General features: G+C 39.7%; 1 protein-coding gene across 7 annotated transcripts in view; it reads left to right on the forward strand.

The window, feature by feature from the left end:
* HERC4 (HECT and RLD domain containing E3 ubiquitin protein ligase 4) overlaps positions 1-18470 on the forward strand; it is a 149232-nt gene that overhangs the window by 114517 nt on the left and 16245 nt on the right. For all 7 annotated transcript variants that reach the window (XM_073019103.1, XM_073019106.1, XM_007963290.3 and 4 more), the window contains 4 exons: positions 949-1116; positions 1341-1484; positions 15269-15435; positions 16731-16797. In XM_073019103.1, coding sequence (XP_072875204.1) covers positions 949-1116; positions 1341-1484; positions 15269-15435; positions 16731-16797 — 546 coding nt within the window. The remainder of the gene's footprint in view (positions 1-948; positions 1117-1340; positions 1485-15268; positions 15436-16730; positions 16798-18470) is intronic.

An 18470-nucleotide genomic window follows, 5' to 3' on the forward strand; every position in this document is an offset into this window, starting at 1 on the left:
CTGTTCAAATAAATGCATTTGGTATTCTAAATGTTTTTGTAGTAGTCTGTACTAACAGCTAGTAAACCAGTTTTTTGGAGGTCTTTGTTAAAACAGTAAGTTAATAACTTGGTGATTTTACCATGGGATATTCCATTTTAGAACAAGAACTCAGGGAGAACCATAATAAAAGAACAAAAGTTTTAAATGGTAAAAATCAAATCCTTGGTTCATGAGCACATACCATGATCACTCAGTTAAGTGAATTTGTGTAATACTTCGTTAGCCAGAGCATTCCTTATTCTCTTTGTTTTTTATTTTTTATTTTTGAGATAGAGTTTTGGTCTTGTCACCCAGGCTGTAGTGCAGTAGCACAGTCTCAGCTCACTGGAACCCGTGCCTCCCGGGTTCAAGTGATTCTCCTGCCTCAGCCTTCTGAGTAGCTGGGATTACAGGTGCCTGCTACCGTGCGCTGCTAATTTTGTATTTTTAGTAGAGACAGCGTTTCACCGTGTTGGGCAGGCTGGTCTCGAACTCCTGACCTCAGGTAATCTGCCCTCACTGGCCTCCCAAAGTGCTGGGATTACAGGCGTGAACCACCTCGCCCAGCGTGTTCCTTATACTCTTTAAAGGTTTGTTTTTTTCTCCTCACTCTTTACCCTCCAGTGAATGTTTTTTAGAAAAACTAGGGCTCAGATTTATCAGTGTTACTATAGTTCTGTACTGGCTTACTTTAATGGTGTTATGAGTTATACATTATACATTAATATAAAAGCATTCAAAAGGGTGCTCTTTATGCTCAGTTTATTAAGTTTTTATGCTGTACTGGATACTGCGTTAGGTGCTGTGTTAATTCAGTAGCACAGGAATTATAGAATACCTGAAACTAATAGGTAGAGGTTAGCTTGTTTCAGTCACAGTAGCTTTATTGTAGCATTGCTGTCAAAATGTTAATCTTTTGTTTTCCAGATGGCTATTGATCAGGCCCACAGGCAGAACGTCTCCTCTCTTTTTCTCCCAGTGATTGAATCTGTGAATCCCTGCCTAATTCTAGTGGTGCGTAGAGAAAATATTGTAGGAGATGCAATGGAAGTCCTTAGGAAAACAAAGAACATAGATTACAAGAAGCCACTCAAGGTAATTTGACATTTTCTGTTGTATAATTGGGACTTTTATTCAGAAGCTATGTTTAAAATTTTCCTATTTGTTTTTAGTGAATCTTTGAAACTTAATAAATAAAATTATGTGTATTTTAAACTGTTAATTGTAGAGTATTAGTAATAAATAGCATGTTCTAGGGTCTCCAGAATGTACTTTCATTTCTTTACAGTCTATTCGGTGTTTGCATTGTGCTATTTTAGGTTATATTTGTTGGAGAAGATGCTGTGGATGCAGGAGGGGTGCGCAAAGAATTTTTCTTGCTCATCATGAGGGAATTATTGGATCCTAAGTATGGCATGTTTAGGTATTATGAAGATTCCAGGCTCATTTGGTTTTCTGATAAGGTAAAATGTCCAACCATCTAAATTACTTCTGTGTATATACCCATGTATTTATACCTGTATGTATCAAGTTAATTCATATCAAATAAGGAATTACTACTGGATTCCTAACATATAAGATCTGCTTTATTACAATTTGAAAAATTATAAACTTTGGACTTGGAGTTGTCAAAACACATTTGATGCTTACCACACATTTTAAATTAACAAAATAAATTAAGAGATGGGCAGCCAGAAAATAATGTTGACTATACCTTCTGCTGATTTCAATTTGAGAATTGAATAATAATCACAAGATAACTTTTCTTTTGGGAAAAATTAATTTATCATTAGGGATCATTGATTTCTCTACCTTATCATTTAGAGCAGGTCAGCAGACTATAGCCCATTAGTCTCAAAAAAAAAAAAAAAAACAAAGTCACACCCACTCTTTCAAGGCTACTTTCACGCTACAACAGCAGAGGCAGAGTTGAAGTAATTACAACAGTGACCCTATATCCAAGAAACCCCAAAATATTTGCCATCTGATTCTTTGTAGAAAGTTTGCTGACCCCATTTAGTGGATCATACTTGAAAAGGATGGATCAGTTTAGTAGAACTCCTGACTTCAAAGAAATTTAAATAGAATAGCTATTGGTTATAAAAACCTCAATGTAATATTTAATCATTCTGCCTGGAGTTGGCTGTCTTGTGTGATGTTAGCAGTCATTGGTGCTTAGTGCCTAGACTCATTAATTCATCAGGGGTTGCAAAATGGTGTGCTACTCTAATATTTCTTTTTCATTTATTAGCTTGGATACTTCTGTATAGAGAAATTTCCTCACATTTTTTGATTCCTTAGTAGTGCAATTCATAGGAAAGGATTCTATTTGGTTGCCAATTTTTCAAAAGAATGAATTGGTTCATTAGCATGGTCCACTGGTAATAATTCATTTTTTTTTGTTCTGCTTTCAAGTATCATTGTGTATTCATAGGTTTAAACATACTTGATGTTTTTCAATCCACTGCAGTTATTGTCTTTATTGATGCTCATATTGTCCCATCTTTGTTGAAGGAGAGCTCTTAAGGTTGGTGCCCAAGTCCTTTAGAAACAACATATATGCTTTTTGGTACCTTCCTTGCTACCTTGTGTACTTACTATGACAGAATGTTCCAGACTTGTCTTACACATTTACTGCCTAACAATACCAACATTACCACCAGTATTATGACTACTAAAATTTTTTAAATTGTTTTTTCAGTTCTTTTTGTCCTGAAAGGGTATACCCTAATATAGATGGACAGCCAGATAATATAGTTTTGATATCATTTAAAATTGTTACAATCTATTGTTATACCACCAAGGGAATACTCATTTACGCTAACTTGTTTTTAGGGATTACTTGTTCAAATTCAGTTTAGTTTTACAATAATATAAAATATCTATGTAGTTCCAAATTCAAATCTACAAAATAAGATGTGTTAAAAGAAGTCAAGCTCCACCTTGTTCTCCCCCTTCTCCTATGGGTGATCTTTTGAAAATGTATGGGCTATTCTCCTTTAAAATATATATATATGTAGATAGCTCTCTCTCTCTCTCTCTCTCTATATATATATATATATATTTTTTTTTTTTTTTTTTTTTTTTTTTTTGAGATGGAGTCTCGCTCTGTCACCCAGGCTGGAGTGCAGTGGCGCAATCTCGGCTCACTGCAAGCGCCGCCTCCTGGGTTCATGCCATTCTCCTGCCTCAGCCTCCCGAGTAGCCGGGACCACAGGTGCCTGCCACCGCGCCCGGATAATTTTTGTGTTTTTAGTAGAGACGGAGTTTCACCGTGTTAGCCTGGGTGGTCTCGATCTCACGACCTCGTGATCCGCCCGTCTTGGCCTCCCAAAGTGCTGGGATTACGGACATGAGCCACCACGCCTGGCCAGATAGCAATATATTACATACCAAAGTAATTTTCCTGGTTTTTACCCTATGTAAGCTGTTACCACTGGAGAAAACTGAGTGAAGGGTATGGTCTTTGTATTATTTGTGTAATTTATGAGTCTTTAAGATATTTTAAAATAAGTATTTTTTGGCCAGGCACAGTGGCTCACACCTCTAATCCCAGCTGTTTGGGAGGCCAAGGTGGAGGTCAGGAGTTCAAGACCAGCCTGGCCAACATGATGAAACCCCGTCTACTAAAAATACAAAAATTAGCTGGGTGTGGTGGTGCACACCTGTAATCCCAGCTACTCAGAAAGCTGAGGTAGGAGAATCAGTTGAACCCAGTAGGGAGAGGTTGCAGTGAGCCAAGATCGCACCACTGCATTCCAGCCTGGTGACAAAGCAAGACTCTCTTTAGTCACATTTAACTGTTTGGATAGAGGTAAGGACAAGACCAACAGTTGATTTTAATCACGTTTTGGTTTTAGCAAGTGAGTGTAACACAGAAGGGAGTAAAAGGCAAGGGAGTTATTATAATGAGGGATTATGGAATTTCAGCTTTGTGTGGGCTTGATTTGGACAAATATATTGTGATGGTGGAATTGTATTGAGGGGCTGAGATAAGAAGTCAGAGGTGATGATTAGTTATGGAATGCCTGAAATTGAGATTTGGAGGGTTGTAGTTGAATGTAAGATATAACCATGGGTGTGGTCATTGAGATGTGGTGGAGAACAAGATTGTTGGAAACAGACAGGTTCAGAAACTGAGAGGCTAGTGTGTTGTATGCATTTTTTTTTTTTTGTCTGGATATTGAAGTTGCCAAAAGCAGTGGTAGAAATAGTGGTAGAGCAAGAAAGCGTAAGATAGTGCCAAAGTTTGTGAATGAAGGAATTGTGGAAGGTTTTTTATACAACTGCCCAAGGAACAGTTGCAGGGAATATAGTCAGTTGGCCTGTGTTTCAGAGGAGTTGGAAATTTTAGGATGGCAAATGGAAGGAAGTCTAGAAACACCGAAGAGCGAGGAGACCTACCTTAGCTCTAGAAGCAATCGTATAAAGGACTGAAGAGAAAAGTGACACCATTTGTGAGAGCTGCAGAGGAAATGGTGTCCTCAGGAGATAGTCTTGTTTACTTAGACAAAAAGGGGAAAAAAATTGTAGTTTAGGATACAAGCAGTTTTCTAAATGGTAGATTGTGAGTTCCAGAACAGTGAAAGGGTTTGCTAGAGAAAGGACAGTCATAAAATTGTGTCAGACTTGAGGTCATCTCACAGTGCCATATGGTTGTGGGTTTAGGGATAACCTATGAGTTTCGAGGCTTTGTATTTGGTCAGTAAACAGGCATATAAGACATGATGGAGTTAGTCCTATTACCCTCTGAGGTAAGTGGACAATCTGCTCAAATCCTAGCCTCCTTCCTGGCGCTCGTCTCTTTATAAATAGGGAAGTTTGTAGTGGTGTAGCAGGTAGAATTTGAGAGGGCATATGAGGTTGGGGGCTGTCCTGCCAGAAACAGAGTTCTGTCTGCCCTTTAGTCAGTTTTGCAAAGAGATAATGTTTTGAGACCAAGGGAGGGGCAGTTGTAATAAGCTTTATCATGAATCTCTTTGGGACCATTCAAGTTATATCTCAGCTTGGCTGGTGAGAGCCCCTTAGAGCTGGTTCTACTCTTTGGTGTACTTCTGACATATCTCCATTATTCTTCAAACATTTCCTTTCATTTGGTACAGTAAACATTCCAGGTTTATCTTGTGTTTTCTCCACCCCAGCCCTGGCATTAGCCATTTTTCATAAGAGCCCTGTCTTCTTTAAGTGGAAAATGGTATTTAGAAATCAAGCTTTGGGTGCTAAGTGTAGTACTTCTTGCTTCCAGGGAGTCAGTAGTTCTACTGGGTTCTTTCATCTGATAGAACTAGGATCTGTATGTGTGTATACACACATGCATCCATAGACTTACCTATATTTAGAGCTGTATATATGTTGAAGACCATGGAATCAAACTGATACTTCTAATTCTATCCAAACACCAAAGAATTTATTCTAGCCTTCTCCCTTTCCATATTATGTATATAACTTTCATCATCAATGAGAAACTTTACTGCCATCATCTTTAGGGTATTTACTTAAATCTCCCCTGTAAATCTCCCAGGCATGGTGGCTCACGCCTATAATCCCAGCACTTTGGGAGGCTGAGGCGGGTGGATCACCTGAGGTCAGGAGTTCAAGACTAGCCTGGTCAACATGGTGAAACCCTGTCTCTACTAAAAATACAAAAATTAGCAGGGCATGGTGGCACATGCCTGTAGTCCAAGCTACTCAGGAGGCTGAAGGAGGAGAATCACTTGAACCTGAGTGGCGGAGGTTGCAGTGGGCCGAGATCGCCCCACTGTATTCCAGCCTGGGGACAGAGTGAGACTGTGTCTTGAAAAAAAAGAAACCTCCCCTGTATGTATCCATGGAATCTTCAGGCTGCACTGGTCAAAAGCTCAACCTCAGACATACTGGACCACCCTCTCTGAGAAGGTATAATAGTAGGATGTTACCTGTGGATTTTTCCCAAATTCCCTTTACGATGTTAAGGAAATTCCCTTCTGTCCCTAGTTTGTTCAGCATTTTTATCATAAAAGAATATTGGAGATACTCTTTTGTGTAATGCTTTTCTTTTTTTTTTCTTTTTTTTTTTCCGTGATTTTTGTTTTTTGTGTTTTTTTGAGATAGAGTCTTGCTCTGTCCTCTAGGCTGGAGTACAGTGGCAAAATCTCAGCTCACTGCAAACTCCGCCTCCCAGGTACAAGTGATTCTCCTGCCTCAGCCTCCCAAGTAGCTGGGACTACAGGCACGCACTACCACACCTGGCTAGTTTTTTACATATTTGGTAGAGATGAAGTTTCACCATGTTGGCCAGGCTGGTCTCAAACTCCTGACCTCAAGTGATCCACCCGCTTCAGCCACTCAAAGTGCTGGCGTGAGCCACTGCGCCCAGTTATGTAATGCTTTTTCTAAGTCAGTAGAGATGGCTGTGTAGTTTTCTTGTTTCATTCTGTTAATGTGGTGCATTATGCTGGTTGATTTTCTTATGTTGAATCTCCCTTGCATTCCTGGGGTAAATCCCATTTGTAATAGTGTATAATCCTTTCAGTAGGCTACTTGATTGAGGCTGCTAATATTTTGTTGACAATTTTCACATCTATAGTCATAAGGGATATTGGTTTGTAGGGTTGGATTTTTGTTTACTGTTTTTTTTTGTTTTGGGGGGTGTGTGCAAAGTCCTTTTCTGGTATTTTGATAGTGATGACCTCATAGAATGATTTAGGAAATATTCCCTCTGTTGTGATCTTCTGGAAGAGTTTGAGAATTGGTGTTAATTCTCCTTTAAATGTTTGGTAGAATCTGATCCTTGGCTTTTCTTTGTTGGAAGATTTTTATTTTTTTTGAGACAGAGTCTTACTCTGTCACCCCAGCTGGAGTGCAGTGGCACAATCTCAGCTCACTGTAACCTTCGCCTCCCAGGTTCAAGCGATTCCCCTGCCTCAACTTCCCAAGTAGCTGGGACTACAGGTGCATGCCCCCACGCCGGCTAATTTTTTGTATTTTTTTTTTTTTTTTTTTTTTTTTTTAAGTAGAGACAGGGTTTCACTGTGTTAGCCAGAATAGTCTTGATCTCCTGACCTTGTGATCCGCCCACCTCGGCCTTCCAAAGTGCTGAGATTACAGGAGTGAGCCACCGCACCTGGCCTGGAAGATGTTTTAATTATAGATTTAATCTCTTTAATTTTTATGAGTTTATTCAGATTTTCTAGTGTTTTTTTAGTGTTAGCTGAGTTAATTGGCCCTTTGTATCTTTGGGTTTCACTTCTGTGGTTTCAACTACCACATATAAAAATAATCGGGGAAAAACATTGTGTCTGTACTGAACATGTACAGACTTTTTGTCATTATTCCTTAAACAATATAGGATAACAACTATTTGCATAACATTTACATTGTATTTGGTATTATAAGTAGTTTAGAGATTATTTTAAATATACAGGATGATGTATATACATTATATGCAAATACTCTACACCATTTTATGTCAGGGACTTGAGTATCCTTGGATTTTGGTATTTGCTGCAGGTCCTGGAACCAATCCTCCATGAATACCAAAGGAGAACTGTAGCTTGTGGGTTTCTAGGAATTTGTCCGTTTCCTCTAGGTTATCTATTTTGTTGGTATACAGTTGCTCATAATATTTTCTTATAATCTTATTTCTGTAAAATATCGTGATGGCCCCACTTTCATTCCTTATTTTAGTCATTTGAATCTTCTTTTTTCCTTGGTCAGTCTATGTAAAGGTTTGTCACTTCGTTAACCTTTTATTTTTTATTTATTTTTTATTTTTATTTTTTTTTTTGAGACAGAGTCTCGCTCTGTCGCCCAGGCTGGAGTGCAGTGGCCGGATCTCAGCTCACTGCAAGCTCTGCCTCCCAGGTTTACGCCATTCTCCTGCCTCAGCCTCCCGAGTAGCTGGGACTACAGGCGCCCGCCACCTCGCCCGGCTAGTTTTTTGTGGTTTTTAGTAGAGACAGGGTTTCACCGGGTTAGCCAGGATGGTCTCGATCTCCTGACCTCGTGATCCGCCCGTCTTGGCCTTCCAAAGTGCTGGGATTACAGGCTTGAGCCACCGCGCCCGGCCCATAACTATTTGTAATTGTGATATCTTCGTGATGAATTGACCCTGTTAATCAATATTTGTCTTTGTCTCGTATCAGTTTTGCATCATATTAGTCTATTTTGTCTTAGAATAGTTTCTCTAGCTCTCTTTTGTTACTATTTACATGGAATAACTATTTTCCAAATCTTAACTTTCAACCTATTTCTGTCTTTGGACCTAAAGCAAGACTTGTATTTTTTTTAAAGACTTGTTTTGTGGCCTAACATATGGTCCATCCATATGCTGCAGAGAACAATGTATATTCTTCAGCTGCTAGATGAAATGTTCTATAAATTTCTATTAGATCCATTTGGTCTACAGTGCAGATTAAGTCCAATGTTTCTTCACTGATTTTCTGTTAGAATGATGTGTCCAATGCTGTAAGTAGAGTGTTGAAGTCTCCAGCTATCACTGTATTGGGGTCTCTCTCTCTCTCTTTAGCTCTAATAATATTTGCTTCATATATCTGGGCACTCTAGTATTGGGTGCATATTTATATTTGTAATTGTTTTTGTTTTGTTTTGTTTTGCTTTGAGACAGAGTCTCCCCCTGTCGCCCAGGCTGGCATGCAGTGGCTCGATCTTGACTCACTGCAACCTCTACTTCCCAGGTTCATGCTATTCTCCTGGGCCACAGCCTCCCAAGTAGCTGGAACTACAGGTGCGTGCCACCATGCCCAGTTACTTTTTGTATTTTTAATAGAGATGGGGTTTCAGCATGTTGGCCAGGATGGTCTCGATCTCTTGACCCCGTGATCCACCCACCTCACTCGGCCTCCCGAAGTGTTGGGATTATAGGCATGAGCCACCGCGTCCGGCCTATATTTGTAATTGTTATATCTTCTTGCTGAATTGACCCCTTTATCATTATATAATGACCTTCTTTGTCTCCTTTTATAGTTTTTGTCTTGCGTATGTTTTGTCTAATACAAGGTATTAGACAAAATAGTTAACATTTGCATAGAATATCTTTTTCCATCTCTTTATTTTCAGTGTATGTGTCTTGATAAGTGAAGTGTGTTTCTTCTAGGCAGCAGATCATTGGGTCTTGTTTTGTGTGTGTGTGTGTGTGTGTGTGTGTGTGTGTGTGTGTGTGTGTGTGTTTTATCCATTTACCTAGTCTGTGTCTTTTGATTGGAGAGTTTAGTCCATTTATATTGATTGAGGAGTTACTCTCGCTTTTTTTTTTTTTTTTTGGACACAGGGTCTTGCTCTGTCACCCAGGCAGCTAGGACTTTAGGCATGTGCCACTGTGTCTGGCCAATTTTTGTATTTTGCGTAGAGACGGAGTTTCACCATGTTGCCCAGGCTGGTCTCAAATTCCTGGGCTCAAGTGATCTGCCTACCTCCACCTCACTAAGTGCTATGAGCCAGCAGTGCCCAGCCTTTCCTGCCATTTTAAAATGTGTTCTGGTTGTTTTTTGCTTTTCTTTTTCTTTTTCTTTTGCTTCTTTCTTTTCTTTTCTCCTGCCTTCCTGCCTTCCTTCCATTCCATTCCATTCCTTTTTGTGAAAGTGATTTTTCTCTGGTGGTATGTTTTGATTTTTATTATTATCATCATCATTTTTCATGTATCTGTTGTATGTTTTTTCATTTGAGTTTACCATGAGGCTTGCAAATAGCTTATAACGCAATATTGTAAACTGAAGATAACACCAATTACATAAACAAACTAACACGCAAAGAGAAAACTAATAAAAACTTTACACTTCAACTGTGTTCCCCTGGTTTTTAACTTTTTGTTGTTTCTGTTTATTTTACTACACTGTCTATGTCTTGTAGTAGTAGTTATTATTTTTTGTTGGTTCATGTTTTAGTTTATACACCACAATTACAATGCCATAATATTCTATTTTTCTTGTATTTACTATTACCAGTGAGTTTTGTACCTTCACATGATTTGTGATTTGTTATTGCTCATTAAAGTTCTTATCTTTCAGACTGAAGAACTCCATTTAGTTTTTCTTCTTTTTTTTTTTTTTTTTTTTTTTGAGACAAAGTCTGGCTGTGTCGCCCAGGCTGGAGTGCAGTGGCACGATCTCGGCTCACTGCAACCTCCGCCTCCTGGGTTCACACCATTCTCCTGCCTCAGTCTCCTGAGTAGCTGGGACTACAGGTGCCCACCACCATGCCCCGCTAATTTTTTGTATTTTTAGTAGAGACGGGGTTTCACTGTGTTAGCCAGGGTGGACTCGATCTCCTGACCTTGTGATCCGCCCACCTGGGCCTCCCAAAGTGCTGGGATTACAGGCTTGAGCCACCGCACCCGGCCAGTTTTTCTTCTTGAACAGGTCTCATGTTGATAAAATCCCTCAGCTTTTATTTTTCTGGGAAGATCTTTATTTGTCCTTCATGTTTGACGGATAATTTCACTAGATATACATGCTATTCTAGGATAAAAGTTTTTAACTTCGGCACTTTAAATATGTCATGCCATTCTCCTGGCCTGTAAGGTTTCCACTGAAAAGTCTGCTGCTAGATGTGTTGGAGCTCCATTGTTGTTTCTTTTCTCTTGATGCTTTCAGGATCCTTTCTTTTTTTTTTTTTTTTTTTTTTTTTTGAGACGGAGTCTCGCTGTATCGCCCAGGCTGGAGTGCAGTGGCCGGATCTCAGCTCACTGCAAGCTCCGCCTCCCGGGTTTTTACGCCATTCTCCTGCCTCAGCCTCCCGAGTAGCCGGGACTACAGGCGCCCGCCACCTCGCCCGGCTAGTTTTTTGTATTTTTTAGTAGAGACAGGGTTTCACCGTGTTAGCCAGGATGGTCTCGAACTCCTGACCTCGTGATCCGCCCGTCTCAGCCTCCCAAAGTGCTGGGATTACAGGTTTGAGCCACCGCGCCAGGCCCAGGTAGGATCCTTTCTTTATCCTTGACCTTTGGGAGTTTGATTATTAAATATCTTGAAGTAGTCTTATTTGGGCTAAATTTGCTCTGTATTCTGTAACCTTCTTGTATTTGAATATTGATATCTTTCCCTGGGTTTGGGATGTTCACTGTTATTATCCCTTTGAACAAACTTTCTATCCCATTTTTTTCTCTACCTCTTTAAGGCCAGTAACTCTTAGATTTGCCCTTTTGAGGCAATTCTCTAGATCTTGTAGGAGTGCTTCCTTCTTTCTTAATTGTTTTTTCTTTTGTCTCCTCTGATTGTGTACTTTAAAATAGCCTGTCTTTAAGCTCGCTAATCGATTCTTTTTCTTGATCAGTTCCACAGTTGACGGCCACTGATGCGTTATTCTTCAGTATGTCAGTTGCATTTTTCAACTCTAGAATTTCTGCTTGATTCTTTTTATTTTACTCTCTGTTAAATTTATCTGATAGAATTCTGAATACCTTCTCTGTGTTATCTTGAATTTCTTTTTCCTCAAAACAGCTATTTTGAATTCTCTGTCTGTCTGAAAGGTCATATATCTCTGTCTCTCCATGATTGGTCACTGGTGCCTTATTTAGTTTGTTTGGTGAGGTCATGTTTTCCTGGGTGGTTTTGATGGTTGTGGATGTTCACCGGTGTCTGGGCATTGAAGAGTTAGGTATTTATTGTAGTCTTCACAGTCTGGTTTTATTTGTACTCATCCTTCTTAGGAAGGCTTTCTAGGTATTCGGAGGGACTTGGGTGTTGTGATCTAAGTTTTTGGTCATTGCAGCTGTATCTGCATTAGTGGGCACCCCAAGCCCAATAGCACTGTGTCTCTTGGATAAGATTCAGAAGAATCCTCTGGATTATCAGGCAGAGACTCTCGTTCTCTTTCCTCACTTTTTCCCAAACAGGAGTCTTTCTGTGCTGATCTCTCTGGAGCTGGGGGAGGGGTGGCACCAGCACCTTTGTGGCCACCACCACTGGGACTGCACTGGGTCAGACCTGAAGCCAGCACAGCACTGGGTCTCACCTGAGGCTCATGGTAACCACTACCCGGCTACTGCCTTTGTTTGCTTAAGGCCCTAGGACTCTGCAGTCAGCAGGTGGTGAAGCTAGCCGAGCTTGTGTTCTTCTCTTCAGTGCAGAGTTTCCCTCAGTGCCAGTTGGGTCCAGAAATGCTGTCTGAGAGCCAGGGCTTGGAGTCAGAAACCTTAAGGAAGCTACTTGGTACTCTGTTCTACTGTGGCCGTGCTGGCATCCAAGCCACAAGGCGAAGTTATTCCCACTCTACAGTCCCCATCCATAGAATGATTAAGTGGGGACCTGTCAAAGGAGAATCCTCAAATGTCAGCATATATTGTTTTTTTATCCTTTGGGTTTTCAAGAAAGGTTGTAACCCTGGGTGTCTGTGTTTTTGTAGTATTCTGGATCCTGGAAAGGGAAGCTAGAATTTTCCTTGTTGACAGTACAGATCTTCATTTGATCCCTTTATTTTCAGTGGGGCACCCTGACTATCAGCTGTCTCAGATTCCAGACCCTCTGGTTCAGGCTCTCCAAAAAGGCAAAGGATTTTCCACCAAGCATCCTAGTTTCAACCCCACTCTAATACCTCTGCCTTTTAGAGTCTTTATGTTTACCCGTTGAGCTAACTGGGCTACCTCTGATGTTGCGGGTATTGCTACTTGCAATTCCTGAGCCTGTAGCACAAATTAGCTATAAGTTACTATTTCAATTTTTTCTGCTTTACCAATTCAGTTACCAGCCATTTGTCTACTTTTCTTTTTTTTTTTTTTTTTTTTGAGACAGAGTTTTGCTCTATCTCCCAGGCTGGAGCGCAGTGGCCGGATCTCAGCTCACTGCAAGCCCCATCTCCCGGGTTCAGGCCATTCTCCTGCCTCAGCCTCCCGAGTAGCTGGGACTACAGGCGCCTGCCACCTCGCCCGGCTAGTTTTTTTGTATTTTTTAGTAGAGACAGTTTCATCATGTTAGCCAGGATGGTCTCGATCTCCTGACCTCGTGATCCGCCCATCTCGGCCTCCCAAAGTACTGGGATTACAGGCTTGAGCCACCGTGCCCGGCCTTTGTCTACTTTTCATATTTTGAAATGTTATTAACATTTCTTTATTGCTCTTACCTCCCTTATTCTCTTTTTTCCTTTGGACTTATACCATTTTTCTTTCTGTATTCTCTTTTACAGGGTTTTAGGAGGGAGAGAGATTTAGCACATTAATCAGTCTGCTCCATTTAATAACTTTCTAAACTTAAGCAGAATTAAGACATAACAGCAGAGAAAGATTAATTTGACCACTGAAAACTGTTAAATTTATGCATAGCAGAAAACATAAAATTGAAAAGCATGTAACAGGCCGGGTTGTATGTAACAAATATGACACAGAGTAATGCTCCTAATGTATGAAGAATTCAAATACAAATACATAAGAAAAATACTATCCCCCAAAAGATAAGTGGGCCCAGTACCTGAAGAGATATTTCATGAGCACATACATATCTCTGATTTTCAGTATCACAAATAGTCAGAAATGTGTACTAAAGCAAGTTGTCATTTTAAACTCAAAAATGCATTTGTGTGTGCGTAGAGTATATATACAGATGAAAATGTGAAGAGTGGAGCATTTTCCTGGACTGCAAATGGCAGTTTAAACTGGAACAGGAACCGGGCATGGTGTCTCACACCTGTAATCTCAGCACTTTGAGAGGCCGAGATGGGCGGATCACCTGAGGTCAGGGGTTCGAGACCAATCTGACCAACATGGAGAAACCCCGTCTGTACTGAAAATACAAAATTAGCCGGGCGTGGTGGCTCATGCCTGTAATCCCAGCTACTCGGGAGGCTGAGCCAGGAGAATCACTTGAACCCAGGAGGCGGAGGTTGCTGTGAGCCAAGATTGCATCATTGCACTCTAGCCTGGGCAACAAGAGTGAAACTCCGTCTCAAATAAGTAAACAAACAAACAAACAAACAAACTGGAACAGTTGTAGAGGAAAACAGATTAGCAATATGCTTGACTATCCTTTGACTTACGGATTTTTCCTTAGGAAGTAGAATTTCTCCTAGGGAAATATTTCAAACTATGGACCAAAATAGGCAAAAAGATGCCCATCTTATTTTTAATATTACTAGATAGGTAGAATAACTGACATTTATTGAACCTTTAGTGTGTGTTTCAAGAACTGTGCTAAAAGTGTTTAACATGTATCATCCCATGTAATCCTCACAACAACCATATGAGATAAATGCTATATTTACCTTCTTTGAAAACACAGAGGCTAGACTGCCAAACCAGGCTGGAGCCCAGGTCTAATTTAAAACATTTATTCTTTAACCGTCATGCTCACAATTTTCTGTAAATACATATTACTTTTATAAAGATGAGGGAAAAAAATAAACATTTTCAGTGTGTCAGTAGTGTATGTTTCAGTTATCTAAACATCCAACTAGACTAAAACAGCTAAATTTAGCAACTCATTGTACTTTTATGATACAATATGCAGCCATTAAAAAGTCATATTTTAGCCGGGCACAGTGACTCATGCCTGTAATCCTTGCACTTTGGGAGGCTGAGGTGAGCAGCTCACCTGAGGTCAGGTGTTCGAGACTAGCCTGACCAATATGGTGAAACCCCATCTCTACTAAAAATACAAAAATTAGCCTGGCTGTGGTGGTGCTTGCCTGTAATCGTAGCTACTCAGGAGGCTGAGGCAGGAGAATCATTTGAACCCGGGAGGCGTACCTTGCAGTGAACAGAGATCGCACCACTGCACTCCATCCTGGGTAACAGAGGGAGATCTTGTCTCAAAAAACAAACAAACAAATTGAAATATTTTTCTGAGCTTATTGTAGGTGGAAATATACAAAAAAAATTTTAATCATTATTCCTGAGTGATTGGTTTACAGGTGTTTATTCATTTTCTTTTCTATGTTTTTTCTTTGTTTTCCAAATTTTGAATGTGTATTACTTTTGAAATCAGAAAAAAAGTTATAGTAATTATTTCACCTATTAACTTAATGTCGAATGACGTGAATATGCTTATATGTCTGGAAAAAAACAGTTGTAAAGTCATATGTATAGTACGATTTCAGCTAGATATTATTTTTTTTTAAGCCTGAGAAAATACCCTACATGGAAATGTACAAAAATACTAACAGTGATGTTATCCCAGGGAGAGAGTAATGAGGATGAACTTTTATTATGTATTACTTTTTTCTCTATCTTCAAAATTGTACAATATGAGCATATTTATGTAATCATAGAAAATTTAATATTTTAACTTGGAGGACATGTCTTTACTTTTTCTTATATTTTTAGACGTTTGAAGACAGTGATTTGTTCCATTTGATTGGTGTTATCTGTGGCTTAGCAATTTATAATTTTACTATTGTGGACCTCCATTTTCCTTTGGCTTTATATAAGAAACTACTGAAAAAGAAGCCATCCTTGGATGATTTGAAAGAACTAATGCCTGATGTTGGGAGGTTAGTTGGAAAAAAAAGTCAAAAGGTAGTAGGGTTTGGGAGGTAAGAAGTGGGGAATGTACAGAAAACTTTCCTTCTGTGAATAAATATATTTTGTTCTTCTTGTTAAATTTCTGAAATAAACAAATGCTCTTCTCTAATAAAGGAAAATCCATTATGTTACTCAGATCAAAATTTTCTATTGAAAGACGAAATTTGGCTGGCGCAGTGGCTCACACCTGTAATCCTAGCACTTTGGGAGGCTGAGGCAGGTGGTTCACCTAAGGTCAAGAGTTTGAGACCAGCGTGGAGGTCAGGAGTTCTAGACCAGCATGACCAACATGGTGAAACCCCATCTCTACTAAAATACAAAAATTAGCCAGGTGTGGTGGCCCACGCCTGTAGTCCTACCTACTCAGGAAGCTGAGGCAGGAGAATCACTTGAACCCAGGAGGCAGAGGTTGCAGTGAGCTGAGATTGTACCATTGCACTCCAGCCTGGGTGGCAGAGCAAGCCTCCGTCTCAACAAAAAAAGACAGACTAAATTTTTAGTTGTTAGACAATACCTTGCAATTATCAGATCATCACCTTAGGAAAGTAAATTTTTTCTGAGAATGATTAATTGATTTATTTGGACTTTTACTTCTGATAACCTTCATTCCTAGTTTGAATATGTGCAATTTATTTTTATTTATTAAATAAAATGGATTAAAGATTTTATATAAATAAGGACAAATGGGCCAGGTGTGGTGGCTTATGCTTGTAATCCTAGCACTTCGGGAGGCTGAGGTGGGCAGATCACAAGGTCAGGAGTTCGAGACCGGCCCGGCCAACATGGTGAAACCCGGTCTCTACTAAAAATACAAAAATTAGCTGGGCATGGTGGTGGGCACCTGTAATCCTAGCTGCTCTGGAGGCTGAGGCAAGAGAATTGCTTAAAAACCTGGGGGGCGGAGGTTGCAGTGAGCCAAGATTGCGCCACTGCACTCCAGCCTGGGCAACAAAGAAGACTCCATCTCGGGTAAAATAAAATAAAATAAAATAAGGAAAAATGTTAAAAATAGGTGAATACATGGCCTTTGTATTCAGAAAAGTGATAAGAACCTTTGACTGATTTTTTTCCTTCAGCATCATTTATAAGTTTGCCATTGTGTAGTCATTATTCTGCAACAAATATAAAATTACAAATTGACAAAAGGATTTTACCAAGAGGGAATGAGAAGTGTGTGTGTATATATATGTATATATCCGTAAGTAAAACAGTCAAAATATCCAATAATGTTTTTCCTCTCAGAAACATATATGTTATTTTGCAGAAGCATGCAACAGTTACTGGATTATCCAGAAGATGACATAGAGGAAACATTTTGTCTTAATTTTACGGTAAGATGCAAAGACGTAGGTTAGCCTGATTATTCATCATCCCTTTTATGTAAGCTATATCTTATGGTTCTTTATTTTGATGGATGGAATTCTTAACGAATCCTTTAGCTAACATTTATTGAGCATTTACTATGTGCTAACTAGTCATAGTACATGCATTTCATTTAATCCTCAACAATCCAGTGAAGTTAGGATTATCCCTGTTTTACAGATGAAGAAAACTGAAAACAGTCATTACCTTGGGAGTCAGTATACATACCAGCCTCTGTGACTTAAACCTGTGTACTTTATCGTTATGCTAAATATATTTACAAATACAAGACGTCCTCTTTACCCAAGTGTTCATTTTTTAGTCTGCAATTACAGAAATGCTTTAGAGAAGCAAAAGGTTATTGTAATGTGAGAATATTACTACTAAACTTAAAAGCATTAATTTCCACTGGTACATTCCTTTCTATTTCACACTAACATTCATCCTTGCCTATCTTGTCTTACTCACTGTTGGATGACATAGATAAAACAAATGCAAATGCATTGCAATATCATTTGGAAAATGAAATTGCAAATCTTGTAAAAGATGCACAATTTCATTAAGGCAGTGAAAGGGATGTGGTTTTTTGTCTTTTGTTTTTTGAGACATAGTCTTGCTGTGTCACCCAGGCTGGAGTACAGTGGCATGATCTTGGCTCACTGCAACCTTTCCTCCCAGGTTCAAGCGATTCTCCTGCCTCAGCCTCCTGAGTAGCTGGGATTACGTGCCCGCCACCACGCCCAGCTAATTTTGTGTTTTTAGTACAGATAGGGTTTCACCACCTCGGCCAGGCTGGTCTCGAACTCCTGACCTTGTGATCCACCCGCCTTGGCCTCCCAAAGTGCTGGGATTACAGGTGTGAGCCACTGCACCTGGCTGAAAGGGATGTTAAATAACTGATCCAGTCACAGGCAAAGCCATTTATAGATGAGGATATGGCAGAAGTAGACTAGTTGGCAATTAAATAAGAGAAAATTCGTAAGGATTATGATAAGGCACTCCAGAAGGGAACAATTTGAATATTATAAATTAGACTCTTGGAAAAATTGTAAAACCTTCAGTTTTTCTTTTTCTTTTTCTTTTTGTTTTTCTTTTTTTTTTTTTTTTTTTGAGACAAAGTCTTGCTCTGCCCAGGCTGAAATGCAGCAGTATGATCTCAGCTCATTGCAACCTCCGCCTCCCAGGTTCAAGCAATTCTCCTGCCTCAGCCTGCTGAGTAGCTGGGACTACAGGTGTGCACCACCATGCCCAGCTAATTTTTGTATTTTTAGTAGAGACGGGATTTCACCATGTTGGCCAGGATGGTCTCAATCTCTTGACCTTGTGATCTGCCCCCGTTGGCCTTCCAAAGTGCTGGGATTACAGGCGTGAGCCACAGCACCTGGCCTCTTTTTATTTAAAAAGTTTTTTATTTGTATATTTGTTTGCCACCCTGCCACATACACAACAGTTATCTTTATGGTTTTGTCAAAGCTGACAAAAGATGCCATATTCTGCTGTCATGAAATTTGCCCAAAAAAAATTGCACGTTCATATTCTTTTCAAGAAAATCTTGAGACTATTTTCTGGCCAGGCATGGTGGCTCACGTCTGTAATCCCAGCACTTTGGGAGGCCGAGGCGGGCAGATCACTTGAGGTCAGG

This window comes from Chlorocebus sabaeus, chromosome 9 (genome assembly GCF_047675955.1).
Source record: "Chlorocebus sabaeus isolate Y175 chromosome 9, mChlSab1.0.hap1, whole genome shotgun sequence".
Classification (NCBI taxonomy): Eukaryota; Metazoa; Chordata; class Mammalia; order Primates; family Cercopithecidae; genus Chlorocebus; species Chlorocebus sabaeus.